General features: G+C 50.7%; 1 protein-coding gene across 1 annotated transcript in view; it reads right to left on the reverse strand.

Moving 5' to 3' along the window:
* PRKDC (protein kinase, DNA-activated, catalytic subunit) overlaps window positions 1-26111 on the reverse strand; it is a 2818033-nt gene that overhangs the window by 1222859 nt on the left and 1569063 nt on the right. Inside the window, exon 55 of the mRNA XM_086965729.1 lies at window positions 16863-17036. Within this exon, the coding sequence (XP_086821855.1) occupies window positions 16863-17036 (174 nt within the window). The remainder of the gene's footprint in view (window positions 1-16862; window positions 17037-26111) is intronic.

A 26111-nucleotide genomic window follows, 5' to 3' on the forward strand; every position in this document is an offset into this window, starting at 1 on the left:
GTCGAAATCCCCCCCACCCAGCCCCACTGCTCCTACCTGCACGGGCCGCGGCTGCTCAGGTGGCACGGAAAGAAAGTAACAGACATCAGTGCATGGGAGTGGCACCTAAACAGGCTCCGTATGTCATTTCCCGAGTAGAACTATGTCAGTGCAGAGCCACATGGTGCCACCTACCTGTAAATGAATGACTGCATTTTCTATTAAATGATCTAATAATTAAAATTATTATAGTAAAAACAATAGCGCTTTGGGTGTATAGTGCAATTTCTGGTTACACTCATATTTCATTTATGCTTAAAACCATTAATAGTAGCTGGGTGGGACCCCTTAGTGTCTGTCGGGGGCCACCCTGATTGCTTTGGCATCATTTAGCATGTCTGTCACAGGAACAAGGTTGTATTATTGTGACTCTTTTAACGCAATACTAATGAGATGCGTACATTTCCCTATACTCCCCAGATTCATGGCCGTTGATTTGGAAAAGCATATAGCTGCGGCCTCTCTGCATGTCTTTGCCTCGTTGGCCATAAAAATCGAGCAAGGAAGGTGCTTGCGGTCATTGTTTAGTTTTGGACAGCAGCACAGGATATGCAGCCAGGATTCCTTCCGAAAGGAGCACAGCCTGCAATCAATATTTTCCCCCTTGCGTGCCCATGCTGGATTGAAGTCAGTGATACGTAGCGTTAATAGTCTCATAAAAAGAACTTTACTATGGACTTTTGGAGTCAGCTACTCACGAAGATAGCATTGAGCTTTCCCCAGCATGTATGATTTGTTTAATGCCCTAAGTTGGAGCTTGAGCGGAGGGCTTTGATGTCTTGAGCAAAAGATATTTCTCGAACTTGCTTGTTTACTGCTCCTTCCAGGCCGTAAGCAGGATTTGCAAGAGTTGCTAGTCTGCAACTCCTGGCTCTATCTTCAAAGAGTTGATGCCGAGGTTGACATTTCACACTGTCCCTACCTCCTTAAAGGCGGATCTCAGTTGATATCTTAGGGAGTCAGCTGGGGTCCTCAGGATACTTAGATATAACTTGATAAGGTCCCCCTGGCACATCAGGTCTGGCTTCTCCTGGCCGAGCTCCAATCTCAGACTTGATTTCTTGACAGCCCGTGGAACAAGCAGCACCGATTTATACGCTTTAGCTTGGACTTGATTCAAAAAGTCATCTAGTGATCCTGGGACGGCCAAGTGGCCTTAGCTGATGGCTGGAAGCATTTTTGCGTTTAATGCCGTCAGTATTGGGGCCGTTGTAGGGCTTAGTAGATGTTGGCTCAGCTGCTTTAGAGAGTGTATGACGTTATTGGCCTTTGAGTTCAGATGGTTTAGATGAATATTTGCATTGGCCCGCTCTGAGAACCAAACCCCAAGAAAGTTATCGAAAGCCACTGTGCCGATTTGTACATCCCCAATGAGCCATAGTGCTTGGGTTTTGAAGCAGTGTCTCCCAAAGACAATTACCTTAGTTTACCCATGGTTGACCGTCAGGGAGTTTGCCTTGTTGCATCGATCAAACGCATGAAGGGCTCTTTGGAGGCACACTTTAATGTGGTCCATTATTGCTGAGTCATCAGCATATTGTAGTGCTGGCAGCCTCACACTTCCCAGCCTGAGAGCTACTAACTTGGCACCTTGCAAAGCAGCCCCCCGATCGTCGGTGTACAAGTTGAAGAGGATGGGCGTGAACACACAGCCCTGTTTGAGCCCGTTATTTGTGGCAATTTTGGGGGTCACTGTGTGGGAGCTTGTTTTGAACCGCACCCAGGTATCCTCGTATAATGATCTTATTGCGTTATATAATTTAGATGGTATTCCCAGATGTCTAGTTTCCACCATAGCCTTGTACACCCACTTTGTCAAAAGTTGTGCTGTAGTCAATGAAACAGTAGAACAGTGGTAAGCTTTTCTTATTCACCGCCTGAGCCGACAAGTGAGCTAGCGCTATGTTGTTATCCAAGGTCGACGACTGTGACCTGAAGCCGGATTGATAGAAGGGATGATGCCTTTTTCTTGTACCCAGGTCTCCAGATCCTTCAGAAGTAGACTCGCATAGGCCTTTGCTTCAAGGTCGAGAAGGACGATAAGCCTATAATTTGATGCCTTCATGCGGTCACCTTTTTTGAAGATGGGGAGAGTATAGAGCCCCTCTAAGAATCTGGTGTCTATGCTGTGGTAAAGATATTGATAAAGAGTGGAGTTAGAATTGCTGCCCGAAAGTCTGGCGCTGTTTTGAGTACGGGTGCTGGTAAACCATTTGGCCCTGGGGCTCAGTCGTTCCTCATTTTCTTGAAGGTCTTGTTCACCATGTTGGTGTTCATTAAACCTGGTGATGTGCAGTGCTCCTCTTCCCAAATGGGCCGCTCTGTGGGAACATTGTTGTAGATGACACTCCATCTCTGCACCACTCCCAAGCACCTCACTTCAGGGATGCCTTTGTTAGAGGAGGCGGGCAAGAATAGTTGTGTTACATGCTTTATTCAGTCATGCTCCGCCCCGCCATTTTCTCTTAGAACACCTCGACTACTAAGCTGATTGATGTGCCTCCACAGCCCAGAGTGGTTCTTGTCCTTCAACAGGGAGAATACTTTGAGCCATTCCTTCTCTATATATTCGTTTTTGTGTTCCCACTGTTTCTTTCTTAAGGCTGCCCATAGCGCTGTAACCGACTGACCCACGGCTGGTCTGCCCCCTCGTTTCCTTGCTTCTAGGGCCTTGTGGAGGGCTCGTTTGCCTTAGAGTATGACATTTGGAGGACGTTTGCATACTGCTATTGATAGTTCCTCGATGTATGAGCGTTGATGTTGAGGGTTTCCCAGTTTTAATTGGAGGTCTTCAATGATATTCTCCCAATCCTTTACTGAAGTAGCTTGAGCATATGAGGTACATTCCTGCTTCGAATCCAGCCAAGCTCACATCTTCTCTCCTACATATTCGGACCATTTTATCCTCCGGAGAACTTTATACTTTTCTTCCCCTCTTAACTTCCCTATTGGTTGTTGGTACTTCTAGCTGAATCACAGCTCCCAGAGGTCTATGATCACTTTCGGCTGTATCTACTGCTTCAAAGTCTTTTAGTCTGGTCGCGATAGTCTCGCTGACTAAAATGTAGCCAATTGTCGAGATGTTCAGAAAACTTGGATTTGGGTGCTATGCTGTCAGACATGCTTCCTTTAATATGCGAGTTGCACTTAACGTACAAGTGACTTACCTTCAGTAACGATGTATCTGGTGGAGACAATTCTAGCCGCAGATTCCTTAACGTAGAATTATCCCCAAGCGTGAGACTGGGTCCAGAAAAGTTTTTGCCACAGCATCCCTGCGAGCTGGGGGGAATGGCACCATGCGACTCCGCCCTGACACTGTCCGGGGACGTGATGTCAGTGAGGTCACATAAGTCCCACCCCGGCGCGCTGACTTCAGTTTTCTTTGGAGAACTTTTATGCGCCACAACGCGGAGCAATCACAAACAAAACTGTGAGAATATGGGAACAGTGTGCGAAAAATCAGTGAAACAGAAAGTGAAGAAGCAAATGGTGAAGAACTGCACCATACAGGATAGTGCCAGGCACTGTGTTACTGAAAGCCATGGAAGGGAAAGAGCAGAGCACCGCTTCTGAGAAGCAACTCTGCAAAGCGAAGGCGATATCCACCCTGGAGGCAGAAAAACATGTGAAAAATGTCATAACAGACAACAGAAAGTCTGCAACCACAATCTATAACAGTGAAGGGCAACAAATCTGGACAGATGAGTAACGATAAATTACCCCAAGACAACACCATCAAGGAGTGTCGTATCCCCTGTAAAGAGCTATGGGGGGGAGGCACAGCCAAGAGAACCCAAACCAGAGGACTGCAGAGAAGTCAAAAACCCCAAGCAATGAAAAACGGAGATTATGAGTAGGACCCACAATGGAATAACTAGGGTGTAGGGATGCAGAAGTACGTGTGAACCTACTGTCCAAATATCAGAAAGGAAGGGGTGAAACAAATAAACAGAACAAAGCATCCCGCCATGGAGGAAGTGAAAGAGGACACTCGCTGAAGACAAAGCCACCTGGATGGAGGCGAGTGCATAAGAGCAAACTGAAGGTCCTCGCAGAACTGGGAGGAAGGGCAGGCCGTGAAGGAATCGGCAGCTAGAATCATCTCTACCAGATACATTGTTACTGAAGGTAAGTAACTTGTACATTCAATAGAGACTACTAGCTGCAGATTCCTTAACGTAGAATAGATACCCTAGCCATACCAATAGTGGAGGAGGGTCTGCGAGAGAACCTCACCAGCTTGGAAGAACACAGGGCCACAACAGGGGATGTGTCATGGGGACAGGAAGGACGGCCCAGCCCCCACCAATCAGAAGTGAACAAGGAGAAGTGAAGGCCAGGATGCCACAAGCCTACCAGAAGGGCAAAGGGCGTCCGCCAGAGAACCCGGAGGGACAGACCGCATCAAGAGAGTACGAAAGGAAGAAAAGAACCTCCCGCAAAATCTAAGGAGAAGAGGCGGAAACGGAGGTAGAGCCCACCTCAGGAGAACACACACAGCCAAGGGAATAGCTGACCGAGCATCAGCCCCGAGGCAGGGGACAAGGCAACAACGGCCCCACAGCCAAGAAGCGCATACGTGAGAAAGAAGACACAGTCGCGCCAAGCTCCAGCAGAGCAAGGGACAGAAGCACACAGGTACACGCCGAGGCCCATAGAGGTGGACTATAACGACCATGCGTGCACAGCAGGCAGCTGGTACATACTATGATGTAGTGTGTTCAGAACAAGCAGAGTGCAAGACTAAGACAGAGGCAAGGGAACCCAAGAACAAGCCCCAAGAAGGACTGTGCCAATGGCACAACCCAGCCCACAAAGAGAAGTAGGACCGGCCAAATGAAAAAGAGGAGAAGCAAGAAATATGTAACACAGACCTAAAGCCGTCAACCAGAACACAGGAGATCACCAGGAATATCCTAGTCCCCCTGGAACACAAGGTAGAGGACCAGGCAGAACCGTCGGGTGGAAACACCAAGACATGACGCCATAGACAGCATGACAAAAGTCCGTCTGGCGATTCAGAGGCTGAAGAGGGAAGGCAAAATGAACAGAAGCAGATATCCTGCAAGAACAAAGGGCACAACGTACGACAGGCAAGCCCTATAGAAACACCATTGGATTCTAGGGTATGACACGTCCCAAAACAAAACAGGGGAACCCCTCTTAGAGAAAACCACAGCAGAGGTAAAGAACATAAAAGACCTGTGGGTATCACCACAGACGGCTTACCAATCAGCCCAAAAAAAATACACAGATGGTCCAACCTGAGGACCTAAAAAGCTTCACTAACAGCCAAAAAACACACACCACAAAAGTTGAAGGGCTGTACCAGCAGCCAAAAGTACAGAGGCGCCAACTTAAGGACCCTGAAGGCATTCCCAGCCACACACTGCACACAGAGGGGCCAACTGAATCACTAGGCCCAAAGAGAAAGGTGGGATAAACGCCTCCCATAAGTCACCTGAGGACCGACAAGCTGAAGTTTACGGAGGGGAAGGAGGATGGAGCCCCACAAGGAGTCGCTGAATAGCGGAGTTGGCGTGGGTGTTAAATAAAAGAATCTAATCAAAGGGCAGGTCAACAAGATGCTCCTGAATATTCTTGGGAAAGAAGCTATCCCGCAACCAAGCATGGCGGCGGAGGGCCACAGAACTCACCATAGCGCGGGCAAGAGAATCAGAGACATCCTAGGCCGAACGTAGAATAAATGCATCTAACTCCAGACCATCCATCACATGGTGCCGCAGATCAGCACGGACACCTTCATGGGAGGTGCGAGACAGAAGGGACTCTGCGGAATCCCATTAACTAGAGGTAGCCCTGGCTAACACACAAAGTGTGTTGAGCGTGTGCAGAGCAGCACTAGTGGAAGCGAAAATGTTACGCCCCCAGGAGTCCAACCACCGGGCCTCCCGTGACGGAGGGAGCAACTCTGAAGGCAAGGAAGGGAAAGCAGTTTGCAGGACAGGGTCCTGGCAGATGGGTGGGAAAAAAGGCAGACTGGATCATGCGGGGCAGGACGGTGGCGGTGTAGGAGCGGCTGAGGCACCGGATCCCCCGTAGCAGGACGCCTCCAGGCCCCCAGAAGAGAGTTGTGGAGCGAAGCTTCAAATGGAAGAAGTGGCTCCCCTCCACCAGAGCCCTGGTGGAGCACCTCCAACAAGTGATCCGTTGAGAGTGGAGCGACTGGGTTGCCCATTTGCAAAATGCTGGTGGCTGTGGAGATGGCCCAGACAAAGGCTACGCTCGCCTCCGTAGGGCGACGTGGAGAAGCGGGCAACTCTTCCGTGGGCGTGCCTCGCTGGAGGAAGAAACTGCCCGCCCCTGTAGGATGGAGGACCCATGGACGAGTGAGGGGCCTGAGGGGTCTCAGGAGAAGGCGAAGAAGCCTGCGGGGCAACCAACTGCAAGGTGTGGAAGAGTGGGTCCGGGGCTGTGGGCACGGAGACAGCATAGAATCTGCCCCGGGAGCCGCCGGGGAAAAGGCAACAATGCAGCGTCCATTCTCCGGTGAAGAGGAGACAAGGAGATGACAATCCTCCGGAGAGGAAGGGACATCGGAGAGGAGTCAACGATGCGACGCCAGGGCAGTGCCCGGGGAGTCCGCCATGAGCACCGGTGTGTCCTCGGAGTGTCCACTAGAGGTGCAGAGTCGACCTCCACCACCACGTGCCTCATAGGAGAAAGGGGCGGGGTCGGAGCCGAAGCGGCCAATGAACGGTGCCGAAAAGGCGCCAGCTTGACCTCTAACGAGGCAGCCGCCTGCGCAAAGGACCAAGAGGGACTCGGGGAGGCGTCCCGGGTCCTGGCCTTCACCAGCAGCGCCGCCAGGGCCAGGGAGGAAAGCCGGTAAGACAGCCACCTGCCCAGAGGTTCGAGGGGGACTCGGGGACGAGCCATGAGTCTCGGCTCCCTCCTGTGACACCACAGGGAATCCCGCTGGGTTTTGCGGAGAGGCATGGACGCCATGGGTCGAAGAGGGGAACCCCCGTAAGGCGGCACCTCGATGACACCACACCTCCAAAACCTGAATCCTAACGCGTCGGCACCGGGGGCGAATCCGCCGGCGAGTCCACGGAAAGCCCTGCGCATGGCGAGGGATCAGCGGACGTCTCAGGAAGAGGAGAGAGGCCCAAAGAATGTTGCAGAGCCATAGCGTAGGCCTTCATTTGGGCCCTTGTCGTTCCAATGCCAGGAAACGGCGGATAGGGTGGCGATGGGCAAGGGCACACGTCCTGAGAGGAACCCGCGCCCTCTGCAGAACGAGGACAAGGCCTCGGTGGCAAGCTGCAAGACTTACCGGATGGCGAGCAACGCCCGTGGGGAGTCGGTGAAGGACGATTTGGCAGCTTCTGGACCCCTCCGAGATAGGGGACGGACGCGGTGACGAGACCGATCTGGACAAGCGGACCGAAAGCAATTTAATCCGGTGCCACCGCCGGAACTTGGGCTTGAGATGCTGACAAGCGTTGCAGTCCGTAGAATCATGGTGCTCGCCTAAACACCACATACAAATAGCGTGAGGTCTGTCGCCGACATCGAACGGGTACAAGAAGCACACATCTTGAAACCCGAAAGCATTGCACACTGTTCCCAATGCAAAAGCGTTAAAAGAGACATGAAAATAGGTCAAGGGAACTCAATCCGGATCCGCGTTACACGCGGAAAAGAAGGAAACTGAAGTCAGCGTTCCGGGGTGGAACTTATGTGACCTCGCTGACGTCACGTCCACGGACAGCGTCAGGGCGGAGTCGCGTGGTGCGACCCCAGACGCGCAGGGATGCAGTGGTAAAAAAAATTCTGGGTCCAGTCCAACACTTGGGGATAATTCTACGTTAAGGAATCTGCGGCTAGTAGTCTCTATCAGATTTATGATTATTGAAGGGTTCTGCCCAGCCTTACACCATGGTGGGGCGGTTCACTTTGTCCAAGTCCCTCAGATTGAAGTCCCCTACTATGATTGCCTGATGTGATATATATATGGTTAGTAAATCTTCAAGAGTCCATGTCAGAGTATCCATATGGTGTTTCACAGTGGTCTGAGCTGGATTGGTGTAGCAATTTATTAGCAGGAGGCGAAGAGGATCTGAATTTAAGTTTAGGCCTCCAATTTATAGGACTTGTGTCCCTGGGGTGGTAGTCTGAATTTCTGTGACCACAAAACTACATGCATGTTTTATGAAAACTGACAATCCGCCCGATGGACGACCAAAGATGTTCCTTTTGGTTGCTGCTACAGGATATTCGTATTACCTGCCAATGGAGTGCTAGACAGAGCCTTGTCTCTTGGAAGCTTAATATGTCACCTTTCTCTAGAACCTCCTTCATTTTATCCCCTTTTGTGATTTTACTGATCCCTGCAATATTCCAGGAGATTATAGTCAGTTGCTCCCCTAGGATCAGCTCGGCTGTGCCACCTACCGGTGTGCAACGGTACGGCTTAAAATGTTTCATGATCTAGTCTGAAACCTGAGGAATATTCAAAATTTGATGAATCTAAGTCTCTATCAGAAATAGCAGTGGTGGTCAATAAGAGTTAAACAGGGAGAACTATCAGTAACATCGGAGAAACCAAGAAGTTGAAAGGTGGAGAATGAAGTGACAGTCCCACCAGAGGCCGAAGTGGGCTTCTTAGCCATTCTGTGGTCCTGACATAGGGCAGCAGCAATCCATGCCATACCGTAGGCATTCTAAGTATTACAATGACTCTGTTTGGCTTGCTCTGGACATTCTAGGCATTATGGTGATGCGTTTTGGTAAATATCTGCATTATTATAAACTATATACTCAGTTATATTCTGGGCCTAGTAGGCAACAGAGAAGCCATGCCATAATGTAGATGCTTTGACATACTGTGTGCCACTGACAAAAAGGTCCTCATTGTCATATTAACAGAATCATGGCATCCATTTCTTGTATATCAGTGGCCAGCCTAGAAATACTGTATACATCCTCAGGGTCGTCTTGGTCATCTCAGTCCCAGTCCCTATGTTGGTCATCTCTGGGATATGGTGTCCATTTATGGCTGCTGGTGGGCATCCTGGTGAAAGTAATACGTTCCTAACATGTGGTGCCTACCATTAGCAAATTAAGTGCATCCCTGATGTGCTTCTGATACATTGGGATATAAGGTAGACATGAATTTACTACATCTGAAAATCTGGTATTTAGGTAGCAGATGCTACAAAATGTCAACCTGAAAAGCCATATTGCTTATCCTGTCTATAACCTCCTGCAGCTTTGGATACAATACGATTTCTAGTCAATATTATGCTCTATTACCACATACAAGTTTCTCTTTGGGGAAAATTCCCCTAAGACATGACATGATTATCAAAACATTTTTAAATGCATGAAAACCTTTTTAGCCAAATTTCTGATAATTGTGCTACTATAAATTGGACCACATGTCTCCATTTTTAAATAAATAACAGAGGGGAACCAATCACCTGCACCCCTTGAGAAGGTCAGCTTTAACCCCTTGCATGCAGCTGTGCTGGCTTTTTTAAAAGTGGGCTGGATTCGGACGGCTCCCAGCCGTCCTCTGGAGACGCCCACCGTGATGCATGACGGACGGGGGCCAACATGAGCATACAAGGGGTTAAAATGGAAGTCTTGATTTTTCAGATGGTTTTAAGAATACCCTATGAGAACTGGCTGGAAATGTGCAACATTTTGGTAAAAATATATTTGAAGGTTGTGCTGTAAAAGAGTCACCATATGTCTCCCTTATAAACAAAAAAATGTTTGCGGTGGTAGAACACTCTTCCTAATGAGGGTGAGGCTCTGTCACTGAAACTGGCTCTCTGTACTATTCACGATATGGTTCAAAGTTGGGGAAATTTTATTTTTCTGGCAACTCCCTTGCTCGGTTACCAGAGCAGGTAGCATACTCAGGTGGCATTAATTCACATCTGTGGTCCCATTTTGAAACCTCATGCTTCCGAAATGGGAGGAGGCGGGTTGTTGGCACACTCCAGTGAGAGAACAGTTATGGCTACATTAACTAATTATTCATAGAAATGGAAATTGTCTGGCTGGTTACCAAAGCGATTGTCTAATTGACAAAAAATGCGTAATAACCTTCCTTTATCTTCGACTGAGTTGCAGAAAACATATGACAAAAACGACAAAAGAACACATTGAGGCTAGCAGCTACTTAATTTGGAGAAAGTCCAAATTACATTGTTCTAAGCAGGTATTCAGTAGAATGATAACTGCATATGTTACAGCCTGACCCATGAAACAGATAGTAGCATGTGCGCTTCAGATCACAGATTGGCAAAATGAAGATGTTAAGCTGGCACAATTTGGGAACTGTACACAGATACAAACATGAGCATAGCAAAAGGAAGCGCACATAGCAAAGGAAGCATAAATGACAACAAAAATTAAGCACCAGTAATAGATGGTCTTGTGAAATCGTAATATAATTGTTGGTTTTAACAGAGTGGGCCAAAGTGGAGGATGGTGGACTGAAGGAGTAAGCTGAATGCAACCCCACTAATTACAAGGAAGAAATGCATTCCTGAAAATCTTGCACAAAATTGGTAGCAATGATGAAAGTCATTATAGGACTCAAGGAAAAGTCAGTCAGTTGACACTGTTTGCTAGATGTAGGGTAAAGACAGGTGGTAATAACTTTATTGTACTAAGGAGACACTTGTGGACAAAATGGCAAGGAAGGTCTCTGGTAGTGATGGGAGACAGGCAGGGAAGTACAGACTAAAACCGCAACTGGAACTTCATGCAAGTATAAGAAATGCAAAATAAAAATAAAAGAATGTACCGCTGACAGTTTAGTTTCTGCAATTCCAGGTGAATCGAAATTTGCCTAGCTTACGTAACGGTAAGTTTCAATTCTATTAAGGACACGGAGGCGAGGATTATGCTATATCTTCCTTCGCTTTATTAACATAAAGAAACCACAGCAGCTCAGGAAAAGATATAATAAGAACAAAGATGCTTTAAACAAAGCATTGACGTAATGTTCAACAAAAAAAAAACCAACAACAACTCCCAAGAGTCTCTTTGCTTATAATAATAGTCCATAGTCCTTTGTCTCTGTCCATCATCACTATATAACCGGACTTCCCATCATCTTCCTCCTCTTTCTTCGCGCAGATCACGCTTAAGCCTCATTGGTCCTGTTTAGCACCGTCGTTGCCTGCCAAAAAAGGAACAGCATCAGCGAGGTGGCCCAGGAAATGCGACAACAAGGCGAGGAGCATTCAGTGAACAACACAGTACCGACAACGTAAAGGAAAACGCTTTACTTACTGCCATATGGGTGGGTAGAGACACCACTGTAGTCCGGGTGGGATAATCCTCGCCTCCGTGTCCTTAATAGAATTGAAACTTACCGTTACGTAAGCTAGGCAAATTTCGATTCTATGTCAGGACGGAGGCTTCAGATTATGCTAGTTTAAAGCTTACTTACCACCAACTGAGCCAAATCCACCACCGGCTTGAAGTAAAACCTCTTGAAGGTGGAATCCGAGGACCAGTCCGCTGCTCGCATAAGGTCCACCAGACGAGCACCCACCGAGAATGCCTTAGAGCCATGGCCCCCCTGGCGGAGTGTGCTCCAAAGAGAGAAGTATTGATGCCCGCTTCCTGCATGACCCAACGCACCCACCGAACAATAGTGGGGGAGGAGACAGCTTTGTGTGGCTTCCGCAGGGCAATCAACAACTGACGCTCGCCCGGAGGGCGCAGATCCAAAGTCAGGTCCTCATATGCTTTGAGGCATTGCACGACACACAACTTAGGAGTGTCAGTAAAGGCTGGATAAGAGATGGAACGCGACGACGTCTTAGTGCGTCGACCCACCGTAAAAGTAACCCCATCCGGGGAAAAAATGCGTGCAGAAACATCCAGCGCGCGCACGTCCGAGACGCGCCTACAAGAGACCAGACATAACAACATGGCTAATTTCGCCGAGAGCTCCTTAAGAGACAGATAAGAATTCGCTGGCCACGACAGGAACAGATTCAGAACCAAATTGACGTCCCAAAGGACGGAGTACCTAGGTTCCGGCGGCAGTGCGAGGCGAACCGCTCGCAGAAGCCGGCACACAAAAGGGTGTTCCCCTACCGGATGGCCATCGATGTTATCATGGCCCGCAGATATCGCCGACCGGATAGCATTGATCGTCCTATACGCTAAACCCTTGTCGGCCAAATGAGCCAGGAAATTCAGCACGGGAACAAGGCCGGCGACCATGGGATCCAAATCCCTTCGTAAACACCAACGCATCCACTTAAGCCAAGCGGATCTGTAACGCTTCGTCGTACTATCGGCCCATGCTTTGGAGAGCAAGTGCGCAGCCGACCCCGAAAGGCCCGGGAGCGTCCAGCGTCTCCTGAGAGCCTCCACGCCACGAGGCGGAGAGTGTTCTGCATGACGAGAGGGTGAGGTTCCTGATCCGGGCTCGTCAGGAGCAGAGGAAACAGGGGGAGTAGGATTGGAAAATCCCAAGAAAGTTCCAGAAGAACCGGAAACCATACTTGAGACCTCCACAGCGGTGTAACCAACACCAGTTCCGCCCCCTGGCGGCGTATTTGAGCCGCCGTTCGCATGATCATGGAGAACGGGGGAAACGCAAACGGCTGTTCCCGACTCCAATCCTGCAAGAACGCGTCCGTGGCCTCCGCCAGAGGGTCCGGCCTCCAGCTGTAGAACCGCGGCAGCTGGTGGTCGAGACGGGACGCGAAGAGGTCCACCGAGAAGGGGCCCCAAAGGGAGTGTAGCCACCGGAAGACTCCCGGATCCAGTTTCCACTGGCTGGCATCCCTGAGATGTCGAGAGTGCCAATCCGCTACCTGATTGCGCTGGCCTGGCAGATACTCCGCCGTCACCGCAATGTGACGAGACAGGCAATAATCCCAGAAGTCCTTCGCTAAGTCCGCCAAGGCGCGGGACCGAGGACCTCCTAGGTGGTTCACATACCGGACCGCCGTAATATTGTCCATCCGCAGCAGGACACAGGCCTTGACCGAATCCTTGGTCCAACAGCGAACAGCGAAGGAGCCCGCTAGGAGCTCCAAACAATTGATATGCAATTGTTGTTCTTCCGACGACCAGGCGCCGCCGGTGGAAAAATCCCCGCACCGGGCGCCCCAGCCCGACCTGCTGGCGTCGGACTCTATGATCAAGTCCGGAGCCGACCCGAAGATCGCTCGCCCATTCCATGCCTCCATGTGAGACAGCCACCATGACATCTCCTCCTTCACTTCGTCCGTGAGGGGGACCCACTGATCGTAACACATCCCACGGCGCAAATGCTGCGCCTTCAGGCGCTGAAGAGCCCTGTAGTGCAGCGGGCCTGGGAAAATCGCCTGGATGGAGGACGATAGAAGACCCACCACCTTGGCGACATGGCGCAGTGACGTACGGTCCCTCGCGATCGTCTGCCGAAGCAGGTGACGTATCTTTGCGACCTTCCGACCCGGAAGGCTCAAGACCGCCTGTACCGAGTCCACCACGAAACCTAAAAAGGTGATCTGCTGAGTGGGAACCAAAACCGACTTGGAGCCGTTGATGACGAACCCCAGTCTCTGAAGCAGGCCGACAGCTTGGCGCAGCTGTCCCGCCAGCACCTCTGGGCACTGCCCCATGAGGAGGATGTCGTCTAAGTATACCAGCATACGGACCCCCTGACTTCTGAGAAACTCCACTACCGGGTGGAGGACCTTCGTGAAGCACCACGGGGCCGAAGAAAGACCGAACGGCAGGGCGGTGAATTCGAACACCTTGCCGTCCCACAGGAATTGTAGGAAACGACGATGAGGGGGGTGGATGGGAACGACCAAGTAGGCATCCTTGAGATCCAGTTGCACCATCCAATCCCGAGGGAGGAGCACGTCCCGAAGGAGGTGGATCCCCTCCATCTTGAAGTGACGGTAGACCAACCACCCATTGAACTCCTTGAGATTGATCACAGGCCTCTTGCCCCCATCTGCCTTGTCTACCAAGAAGACGTTGCTGAGGAACCCATGTGGGTGGCGCGTTGATAGACGGATGGCTCCCTTGCGCAGCAAGTCTGAGACCTCCTCGTCTATCAATCGCGCGTCGGAGTCTGAAAAAACCATCGGGCGCGGGGGCCTCGCCTGAGTTGGTCGGTCGTAAAACTCTATATGGAAACCTCCCACAGTTTGCAAAACCCAAGCGTCGGCAGTGAGCAATTCCCACTCCCCGTAAAAGCTTGCCAGCCGCCCCCCAATCGGAACATGATCCAAGCAAAGTACACACCGGGGGCATTTCCTTGTCCGGAGTTCTTCTTGAACCCTCTGCCACCATAGCGCTGTCCCCTCGTGGGGCAGAAGTTGGTGTAGTTGGCCGAGGTCTGGTACTGACCTCTTCCGGAGCCTTGTCCACGGTTGTTGGTCTGCTGACCACGGCCGATCGCGCGGCCCCTGCCGCGACCGGCCCCTCCAGAAAAACGCTGGTGGAACACCCTCTTGATGCTGGACTGGGCCTTGTCCAGCGACGTGAACGTATTCACGAACTTTCCCAGCTCGCGGATGAAAGGCTCACCGAAAAGGCCACCCTGGGCCACGGCACCTGCCTCCGACGAGGCCAGGTCCCCCAGCTTCGGATCCAGCTTGATAAGGAGCGAACGCCGCCTCTCCGTGGATAGGGCACAGTTGGCGTTGCCCAAAAAGACGATCACCCTCTGGGCCCAGTTGGAGAGCACCTCCGGTGAAATGGCGGTGCCATTCGCTCGGGCCTCCTCCGCCATATCAAGGATCTTCGTGGCGGGCCCGACCGCATCCAACAGCTTGTCCTGGCAGGCCCGCTAGGACCGGTCGATCCCCTTCCTGGGGTCCTTCATGAATTTCGCCAGGAAGGTGGCCATCTTGGGGTCCAATTCTGGTGTCATGGCCACTTTCCCTTCCAGAGTAGGCCGAGGGCATTCCCCGCGCAGGCAACCCCTCGCCTCCTTCTCCAGGGGCTTGTGCAGCCTGCCCGCGACAAACTTCGCCACCGTCTCCCCCGGGGCCCAGGCCGCGGATCAGGGGTGGACGATCTCGTCCGGGTCCAACATGCCCGACTCGTCACGGGGCATCTCCTTCGCTGAAGGTGTCGGGAGCCAAGAGCGGGTCGACTCCCCGTCGTCATCCGTGTCCGGGGAGTCGTAGATCGGGGAGGCGGGTGCCGTAGACACGTCGCCCGAAGTACCAGGGTCCACCAAGGGCGCCGGAGGCACCGCCGTCGCCTTGGCCAGGAAGGCGTCACGAAGTCGCTCGAAAGCGCCCTTGCCCACGCCTTGGGCCTCCGATGAAGGTCCCTCACCACGGGGTCTCTTCGGAGCGGGTGGCAACCCGCCGGACGTCCCCGGGAGTTCGGGGGACGGAGGCACCTGCGCCGCTGCCAGCTTCGCACACTCCTCCACGATGCGGGCAGAAAGGCGGTCCTCCATGGGCCCTACCACCTCCGTCACGCAACGATAGATGGAGTTGTCCACCGCCTGATAAAACTCATCATCCTGCAGATAGGGGCAGGCCTCCTCATCGTACTCCCCTTCCATCTCGGAACCAAGGGGCAAATGCGGGGCACCCAAGAGGGCGGCAACCGAGAAAGTTCTCGAATGTGGGCAGGCCCAGCGGCTGCGATCACGTTTTTGGGCCAGCTGACGTGGCAGGTGGGCTGCACCAACCCCCAAGCGCGCAGACCCTCCTCGCCGGGACCGGGTCTACGTACCCCTCAAGCGCGCTAGGCCACACACGGAAAAGAGGTGCACAGATCTCGCCCGAGGGCGATTCACACGGTCAGAACCGCTATACAGACCCCAGAGGGCGTCAAAATTGGTAAAGTACAGACCCGGATCACCAGGTGTCAGAGGGGTACGCGAGGGTCGGCCCCTGCGCAAGCAGACCCCACGGCGTGGCTCCTCGCACTGCGGAGGCGCGCCGGAGGGTCGGCGAGACGACAGGCCGCCCCCTTGCGGTCTATGTACACACCGCACACAAGTGGGAATAAAGTCGCGTAGGAACGATAGAACGTTCCCCGCAACCGGGGACTCTGAAAGGGAATAAACCATGCAAGGAGTCCCCAAAGACCGCACACAAGACAATCAATCACAATAAAAAGAAGTCGAAACAGAAAAGCACTTATCTGGCTGCGGGAGCAGCGAAGAAAGAGGAGGAAGATGATGGGAAGTCCGGTTATATAGTGATGATGGACAGAGACAAAGGACTATGGACTATTATTATAAGCAAAGAGACTCTTGGGAGTTGTTGTTGTTTTTTTTTTTGTTGAACATTACGTCAATGCTTTATGTTTAAAGCATCTTTGTTCTTATTATATCTTTTCCTGAGCTGCTGTGGTTTCTTTATGTTAATAAAGCGAAGGAAGATATAGCATAATCTGAAGCCTCCGGTCCTGACATAGAATTTAAGGCACTCAACACAGATATGGGGACATAGGCACGAACCTCTGTTATTAACTATGTTTTATTAGTGTTTTTATCATATATTGCACTAAGGACAACTGCATGGACTTATACTTAGCAGCTCACAAAATCATCAAACAATGTATTTTGATAATCAAAACATGTATCCTACTTGATACATTATTTCAATTCACAGTCATTTGGCACACTTCACTTCTACAGTTTATTCACTAGAACAAAACACATTAGCCATCTTTTTTCTGCATGTTGAAATGAAATGCCAATCTTCCCCACATTGCAGGGGCTGATTCTAAAACATATTTTGAATACAAAATGTGCCATTCAATAAGTTTATAGTTCGAGTTTAGCCCATGTGGAAACTTCCTTCAACAATTTGATAAATGATACTACATTATCACTATACCTGTAATTGTCATAGGTCCACATAAGGATATTATACATTCGTTCACGACACAGTGGAGATGGGTGCGTGCTGAAAACTAGAACAGCTGGCAGAAGTTCCTTTAGCTCTGATGGCTGCAGTTTGGCCAACATCTTATACACAATATCCAAGCAGACTTTCTGCCTTTCATCATCTCTAAAATGTCAAAAATCAAAATAGAAAGATCAGCTCTATATATGTATTGTAATGACATTTTATTTTCAAATTGATTGTAGGGTTTTTTTCCACTTTAAATGGATACATTGGTAAATATTTACTTTTCACAAGTGTTCATATGTTTTGCTTTTTTAGTATGTATTTGTACTCCCTTTGTAAGCATTTTTTGTAATTATACTTTTATTACAAGGTAATAGCTCACAAGGTATCCTCCTGAAACACAGAGCATATGTGTGTATCTATATATATATATTTACACACATATATGCTCTGTGTTTCAGGAGGATACCTGGTGTGAGTGTGAGAGTGAGTGAGTGAGTGAGTGAGTGAGTGAGTGAGTGAGTGAGTGAGTGTGTGTGTGTGTGTGTGTGTGTGTGGGTGTGTGCGTGTGTGTGTGTGTGTGTGTGTGTATAAAACAGCCAGAGAACTCCATGAAGGTGCAAAAAATCCAGCAGTTTTTTCAATATAGCACAAACATTGGATGCCCAACGCGTTTCGGCTGAACAAACACCCTTGTTCGCATTGGTATCTTTAATGTTTTCAAGTCAGTTAAAAAAGGCATTGCCCTTAGTGTCACATGATCACAACAAAATGCACTCAGCCTAGTGAATAGCTTCTTTGTTCGTAGCGGCAGTACTCTAACAACGTCAAATACAACATATCCTTTTATAGTTGTAACAAATTAAAATTCACACATTATCAGTTTTCACCTGTGATTATTCACAACATTGTTTCTGACGATAATAATGAGCATTGGGGTTTCTACTTTTTCTGTAATTCTCATAGCACACCTGTGTTTAGTCAGAGTAGCAAGATTAGTAAGCAGTCCATATCTGGACAGCAAAACATAACATAGTGGGCTCCAATGGGATAATTCTAAACTCACTTGGGACATTTCATATCTTTGATCTTTTGTTGTAACATGCAGTCGACCCTCAATCTTTTACTTAAGCCCATGTGGGCACAAGAGATTTTTTTAAACTTGTTCTGTCTGTAGGAGGCTGGCTCAGAATATAGTGTCCACCTATGGTGAGCCACTGTGCACTGAACTTGAAGGGTGACCGCAACAGGAGCTGGTAAGAAAACTTGACGCCAGAAGACACCTCTACACCCGATGCCCTAGGGCCTTGGGAGACCCAACCGACAGTGTCCACGCACCCCTCTAGAACTTCTTTTGCAGCAGGTGGTCGCCTTCAAGAAGTCTACCTGTCAGAGCCTGCAGCAACTTCGCAGAACCGAAGGTCTCCATTTAAAAGCACAGGGTCCTTGACAGGTTTTTGCCACCCTGCACTCAACCACCCCAGTGCAGCTGGTGGTGCAGCTACTATACTGGTCACTTGCCACTGCAGTGCTGACCTTAACCTCAGCAGCTTGGCTCCCACACCAGAGTGGCCTGCTTGTCAGAGGTCTGTAACCGAAGGCCCCCTTAGCCCCATTGGCTAATATTGGGTCCCTGCACACTTCAGCCGGTCGCCCAAGTGCCGCTGGTAGTGCAACTCGAGAGCCCATCTAGATCTTGGGGAACCTTGATTCTAAAACTTGTAAGATGTTTACTAGCTTGCAAAACCGATAATAGGTACCTATGTTTTAGGCCTAAAATGTTCTAAGTGTTAAACTGTTGTTTTTTGGGGGAAAACAGGAACTATAATTCAAACCAAGAAAAGTCTTACTTACATTGTACTGTGAGATCCTGAGGTGTGGTATCTAGGCATACCACCCTCAACATTCAAGTAATCCAAAACAAATTGAAAATTATTCTGAAAGTAATTACTGTCTTATTCAAACTGCATTTGAAAGTGATACCAACCTGTAACAACTGCACATCCATACTCAATTGCATTTCTGTGTAAAAGTTTGCAATTAAAAGTATATTTTACCTACCTGTACCAAGTCCTGCTCGGTTATAGAAATAAAATACAAGCATATTTTTTTTATACTTTCCCAAATGGTCTGGATTCAGTCTCCGAGTGTGTGAATCAGCCTTGATTGAGTGAATACAATAAATGCTTAACACACCCTCTGGATAAGCCAAACTGCTCGCCCACACTACCACAAAGAAAGCAGTTAGTACTTACTTAATTTAGCCTCTGCTATACCTCTTGGTTGCCCCTGGACTCTGTGGCCACTATACTTTACTTTGGTATAGTATATACAGAGCCAGCTTCATACACTTCCCTTTATGCCAGTGCAAGCTGTTCCATTATGGTGAAGTGGCTCGATTTTCCAAACCATCCACTGCACCTGAGTAACTAAAATGGTTACCTGAATTCTTAGTGCAATCACTTCAGTCATTCATATACTGTATTGAGCAGTCTCACTTTTGTGTAAATGTTTGTGTGTGTGCATAGTAATAATAATAATAATCCACATTTGTAAAGCGCGAACCATCACCCGTTAGGGTCTCTAGGCGCTGGGGGCTGTCGGGAAGATTAAGCACTCTATTGCACAGAGGCACATGGTGCTGGGCTAATCTGCCACCGGCCCCGGGGATCGAACCGTGATCCCCAGATTCCGGAGTCAGTCACCCTGCCCGCGGCGCCACACCTCTACATGAAGGCAGTGATTAGATCAAGAACCTTTTAAATAAGTTAACACATTTCGAAGCAATATAATATTTACTGAGCATTGGTAAAGAACTTGACAGTCACCAGCTGCCTGTTTCTTGCCCACATTTGTTTGGCATTGGCTGTCAGCCAATACAGGCAGGAAGTGAACAACTGATCTGGACAGAGGGAACATGCACTGCAAGTAAAATGACATATCCCTTTTCTTCAATCAACCAATCAATCAATTGTTCAATCAGGATTTATAATGCATGTCTAAATCACCCGATAGGGTATCCAGGCGTGTGCAGGTTACGGAGCATTATTTAAACAGCCAGGTCTTGAGGACCATTCAGAATTCAGGTAGTGAGGTGAGGGTCGGGAGTTGCGTGGGGAGGCTGTTCCAGGTCTTTGTTACGAAGTGGGAGAAGGAGTATCCTCCACTTTTGCTTTGGTAGTGTGGTACTGAAAATTCTGGACCCGTATCATAAACATAGTCGTATCATGACGATTTTGGTATTGGCAGACCGGTAATGATTAGAATACTATGCACAAGCATTTTCGTCATATTCAGGTGACGAAATGACCCTGAAATCAGAGTTTCCGTCCTGAACCCTCGGGTTCCATTTTGAGAACGGTAGCCATTTTGTGATTGCCCTCACATAGGCCAATGACTAAGGCCAAAAACGAGTCTGAAGGACACGTACACCTTTACTGACTCCTCTGTGACCTGGGCAAACTGACTCCACTGCCTGAAGCCAAACCTGTTGGGCCAGCTCCTTTCCCAGTGGCCGAATGAGATTAGTAACAAGGCACAACATATCGTAAACCTTTCATTGCACACAAACCATGCCTAATCTTACACACACCTGTCCCTGTTTCTTTCTTTAAGACTTGCTTTACGAGGAGGAGGTGCCCATTTTTATTGGGGGTCCGTCGATATCTGATGAAAATGCTGGACCTTGCCGGGTAATTGATTGTGGGCTGAACAAACTGAAATACGGGCTTGTCATCATGACTCTGCTTTGTCTTTGTAGTGAAAATATGTGAATGGTCAACTTTAAAATAAGGAATGTTTGCCTAAAGCATAATATTTTGTATAAAAAGAGAAAGCTGGCTTTGTAAGATGGAGCAGTCTCCTGAGAATATACACTGTGTTGTACTTCTAGGATACCTGTTACTGGCTGCAGCCAATAAATACGATCTTTGACTTCACCAAGAAGACTCTGTGTTTCTGTAGTCTGAAACAGGAAGGACTCGAAGTCTTAGGGTGTGTTCCCTGGCACCGCTGGGTTCTAAAAACCCAGTACTTTAGTAGATGCGGGGAGTATGGACAAGTGATAGAGAGGCAAGGCATAGTCTTCTTGACGGTTGGTGGAAGTTCAACCGTGGTTAATGTAGGCGGGACCTTCATTGTGTTGGTTTTCTTGCCACTGATTAATGCAAAGCTGCACATATTCCCTATGAAAAGTGAGTCATCTGGTGGACCCCATCAGCACGTGCCTGGCCCCTCCTGAGCCCTGGTTTTGAACATTGGTGGGGGTCCCTAGGGTATGCGAGCGCGGGTTCTCTGATAAGTGGTGCTGAGGGCCCTCGGAGAGTGCGAGGAGAAGACCGGGCCACTGAAGACCGGCGCATAGGGACAAGGTGCACACCTGGAAGCCGTGGACAAGGGGAGGCGCAGGAATATACCCGGAGGGAGTGCAACGTGCGCTGAGCTGTGGGGGTGGTGGGGCCAGCCTTGGGCCAGGAGTGGCGAGACCTCATCTGAATTATCCCCCGGCTGCACCGGTACAGATATCCAGGGGCAGGAGCGGCAGGCCTTGGTCAGCATCTCCACAGCCACAGACCAACTTGACCAGGGGGGGGAGGAGGGTCGTCGAAGCAGGGGTCCATAGATAAATACAGTGGGCCAAGCGGGGGCTCTGGCGCCTCGGGGGCCAGCAGGCTCCGGGACCGGACAATGCAGTGCTGATGGCGCCGATTACCCAATCGCAGGATATGCTAGATGCGAAGATTGGAGCGGTGGGGGCAGATGTCACTGCTGCTGCGCCAGGACCTGCGGAACGCGGTCGCCCGCATTATGGAGACCAGAATATCGGGGGTGTAAGATGCGGTGGAGATCCTGAAGCGGAAGGTGGCCCGTATGTAGGGGATCCAGAAAGGACTGGTTCTGCAGGCAGAAGACGCGGAAGGTGGGCTCGGCGAAACAACTTACGTTTCGTAGGGTATCCAGAGGGCTGCGAGAAGGGCAACATGGAGGGTTTCTTGACCCAATGGCTGGAGGGCTGGCTCCCTCCGGATTCCCTATCTAAACGCTTTGTTCTGGAGCGGGCACACAGAGCTCTAATGCCGAAGCCACCAGTCTGAGCCCACCCCGACCAGTAATAGCCAAGCTGCTAAATTATCACGACGTTATTCTGCGACAGGCACGAGCTGCGGAGCCCCCAATATGTGATAACCACAAGATCCTAATTTACCCGGACTATACTAGACTGGTGCAGCAACAGCGGCAATTCTTTACAGCAGCCAAGGCGTGTCTGCGTGAACTCAAGCTCCCCTATGCTCTGCTGTACCCAGCTCACCTCAGAGTGGTGTATCAATCCCGTACTCTGTTCTTTAACACCCCTGAGAAACTGTTTAACTGGACCTACGAGACGGTCTAAGTGAGGGTGCACACTCCGCCGGGCCGGGACTCCGACTCCTCATCCACTGGAGCACAGACGCTGACCCCTCGAAGGTCCCGCAGCAGGGGCAACTGGCGATCCAGGCCTAGGAGACGTTCTACCTTTGGGGGTGCAGCAAATGGGACAGTGGCGGCCCCTGATCCTCCGACGGTGGCTCCTTGAGAGGCTGATGTATCTGTGTCTGCACTGGGGCACATGCCTCCATTGGGGACGTTTGTTGGGCTGGAGGGCATCCTGAGTGCTTTTTGCAGCGGCGGGGGCTGTCGGTCAGAGACAATAATGACTTGATTCTTATGTTATATTGGGGCGAATGCGGGGTGGGGGGGGGGGGGGGGCGAAGGCAAGGGCGGACTCGTACCCAGAGTTCAGAGGAGTTAGGTTCTTGGGGCAGGGGGTGGTTGGGTGTTTGGGCGGGTGGTTGATGGAGATCCATTGGGATAGAGAGTCTTCAGCCTCCCGTTGGGGGCTGGCGACATCCTATACCGCGACAGGTATTACAACTTTGCTGAGGTATAGGGGAGGGGGGGGAGTTGGGGATGGGGGGGGAGTTGGGGATGGGGGAAGGGGAGGAGGGGGTGGGGGGGCTGGGAAGGGGGGCGCGTGGTCTGATGATGGTTCGGTGTGTATGAGGTGCGTGTCGGGATCGTTGATTGGCAGTTCAGCTTCCATGCCCCATGATGGAGGAGACGCAGTGTAGCACACCGGGGACCGGGGATCCCTCAGAGTCCTCAGCTGGAATGTGTGGGGAATCCTTGACAAAATTAAGCAGGGAGCGGTGTTGCGACAGGCAAAAAGGGCTGGAGCGGATGTGCTGTTATTCCAAGAAACCCACCTACTAGGCACACAGACACCAGCTTGCAGCGATTTGGCTTTACTCAAGTGTTTCATGCTGGGTTAGCGAGGGGTTCGAGGGGAGTGGCTGTACTTATTCACCGTAGGGTCCAGTATGTTCATTCGGCCCAGTGGCTGGATACCCAGGGTAGGTTCGCCATCATCAAGGGGGCCATAGGGGAGGAATCTATAGTGTTGGGGAGTGTCTACGCCCGCCTCCATTGAATGGCCCCTCATTGAGAAGCTGCTCAGTATATGCGCAGAACTACCAAATGTCCTACAAGTGATGGGGGGAGACTGGAATAATGTCATGGATGGTCAGAGGGATAGGTACCGTCCTGGGGGGACGACACATAAGTTGCAAAGTATGGTGCAGGGCCTAAACTGGGTGGACACATGGCGGCTCCTTCATGGCGACTCGAGGGGATTCACCTAGGTCTCGGCGGTGCATCAGTCCTTCTCTAGGCTGGACTACCTGTTTGTGCTGGGGAAGTGCGCAATAGAGTGGAGTCGGCTGAGATCCTGCCGCGGGGTCTTTCGGATCATTCCCCTATTACAGTGAGCATCGGCCTACGGAAGGATAGGAGGCCGTTCCGATGGCACCTCTCCGCATGGCACTTGCAGCAACCAGGATACCAGAAGCACATGGGGGAGGCCATCGCCAACTTCCTAGTGGATAATGTGGGCTCAGTGGATGAGGTGAGCACTGTCTGGGAATCGATGAAGCCGACGCTTAGGGGGGTGGACATAGCGTGGTGTGCGGCGGTGCGAAAGAAGCGGAGGGAAGATCTAGTCTGGGCGGAGGCTAATATTCTGGCGCTAGAGGCCCAAGGGTGTGAGGAAGGGGGGGGGGGCACGGATGCTCGGTCAGCTCCTGCAGGCGCAGCAGGTGTATGCATCCATGCTGATGGAGGAAGCAAAATCGATATGGCTGGCTACGCGCAACCGGATCTATCAGTGGGGCGACAAGTCCGGGACGATGCTGCACAGACTCTGTCAGGGTGCATATCAAGTGTACACCCTGCCCTGGGTTGTTGATGCAACCAGGGCCCTGGTCGCAGATCCTTTGGAGTTGGCGGAGGGTTTTGTCTCCTACTACCCTGCTCTCTATGCTCCACAGGAAGTTCTCATAGAGGGGGACATTGTCAGGTTTCTAGAGGATATGCCGATGCGCACAATCTCTGAGGAGGTGAAGGACCGCTTGGAGCTCCCCCTTATGGAGGAAGAGCTGGGCACAGCCCTGGGCGAACTCAACGCAGGAAAGGTGCCGGGACCAAATGGGTTCCCCAGTGAATTCTTTAAGAGGTACCACCTGCAACTTGGAGCCCACTATAGGGCGGTGGTAGAAGAAGCTAGGGAGCGAGGTAGTCGCCCCCCAGATTGGAGGCACACAGAAATAGTAGTCTTACACTAGCCGGGTCGGACCCCTGAGCAGTATACCTCTTAACGCCTGATCTTGTTAAATGTGGAGGCGAAAGTCCTGGCTAAGGCATTGGCCAATCGGCTATTGCCACACGTGTCGGACTTGGTCCATCCGGATCAGGCAGACTTTATGCCTCAGAGAGCGACCAGACACAACATCCGTAGAGCACAGGTGGCAGTAGCGGCAGTGCGGAAGACTGGGGTGCCGGCGGCGCTTTTACTGGCAGACATGGATAGGGCATTCGACTCCCTCAGCCGGATATATTTATTTACCCTTTTGCTGCGATTGAATTTGGGTCCTAGGTTTTTATCATATGTGCGGCTATTGTACTCGGACTTGACGGCCTCGGTCAGAGTGGCGGGCACTGCCTCGTCTAAATTTCGAAATCAGAGGGGCACCCGGCAGGGTTGTCCCCTCTCTCCCTACTTATTCGCTCTGGCCATGGAGCCTTTGTCGCTGTGGGTGAGAATGGATGCGCAGCTGCAGGGATTCGAGTGGGACAAGGGCCTGGCCGATAGGATAGCGCTCTATGCGGACGATGTCCTATTCTTCCTTACACGCCGTGATAGGTCGGGTCCCCGCATCCTTGAAATTATGTGGATCTTCGGTGAAGTGTCCGGTCTTCATATAAATCATCGCAAATCTATGCTGTGAGTTCTGGGGGGCCACAACCCAGCAGGGGAGTGGGCGTCTGAGCTCCATCGTGCGGCAGGAGGCATAAAATATCTAGGTGTCTTCCTGACTGCGTGGGAGCGGAATGTGCTGCCTGTGTGGGAACGGGCCAAAACCGACATCAAGCTATGGGCCCGTATGCCGTTGACCATCTTCGGGAGGTCGGCGATCTTTAAAATGGTGGCCCTTCCTCGGTTACTCTATCAATTACAAAACCATCCATACCCGATCCCTCCGCAGTGGTTCCGGCAGGTCAATGCAGCGCTGGGACAATTCCTTTGGGCAGGGGGAGCGATAAGTGTGGCGGTTCGTACGTGTTTCTTGTCCACGTACTGCGGAGGACTGGCGATGTCGGAACTTCAATCCTACTATCAAGCATCTCCCCTGCTGGTCCTAAATGATTGGTGGTACGGGGACAGAAGGGACCCGGCATATGCGGTGGAGCGTCACCTTATGGGGTCTACCGCGCTCCACACCCTGTTGAATGACGCGCGGCTGTGGAAACTGCTGCCACCAAGCATGCAGCTAGTCTTTCACATTTGGCGGCAGGCGCTGCAGCGCACGGGCTGGTGGAACAAGTTGACGGCAGAAACCCCCATCTGGCATAATGGCAGATTCCCGGGATTGGCGGCACTTCAAGGATTCGGGGGGTGCGATGCTATAGGGATATCAATACTGGGGGATGTTATGTCGGGCACGACCCTTAAGTTATTTCAAGATCTGAGCCAGGAGTATAATATGCCTCTCACTCAATTTTTCCGCTACTTACAATTCCGTCATGCCATTTCCCCAAGTTTAGAGGGCCTGGAAGCACTCCCCGAATTTAGCCCCATTGAGGCCAAAGTCTTTATGGGGGAGCTGGGGCCTAAAAAGATCTCTAATATTTATCGAACCCTGG

Source organism: Lissotriton vulgaris, chromosome 4_1 (genome assembly GCF_964263255.1).
Source record: "Lissotriton vulgaris chromosome 4_1, aLisVul1.2, whole genome shotgun sequence".
NCBI classification, from domain to species: Eukaryota; Metazoa; Chordata; class Amphibia; order Caudata; family Salamandridae; genus Lissotriton; species Lissotriton vulgaris.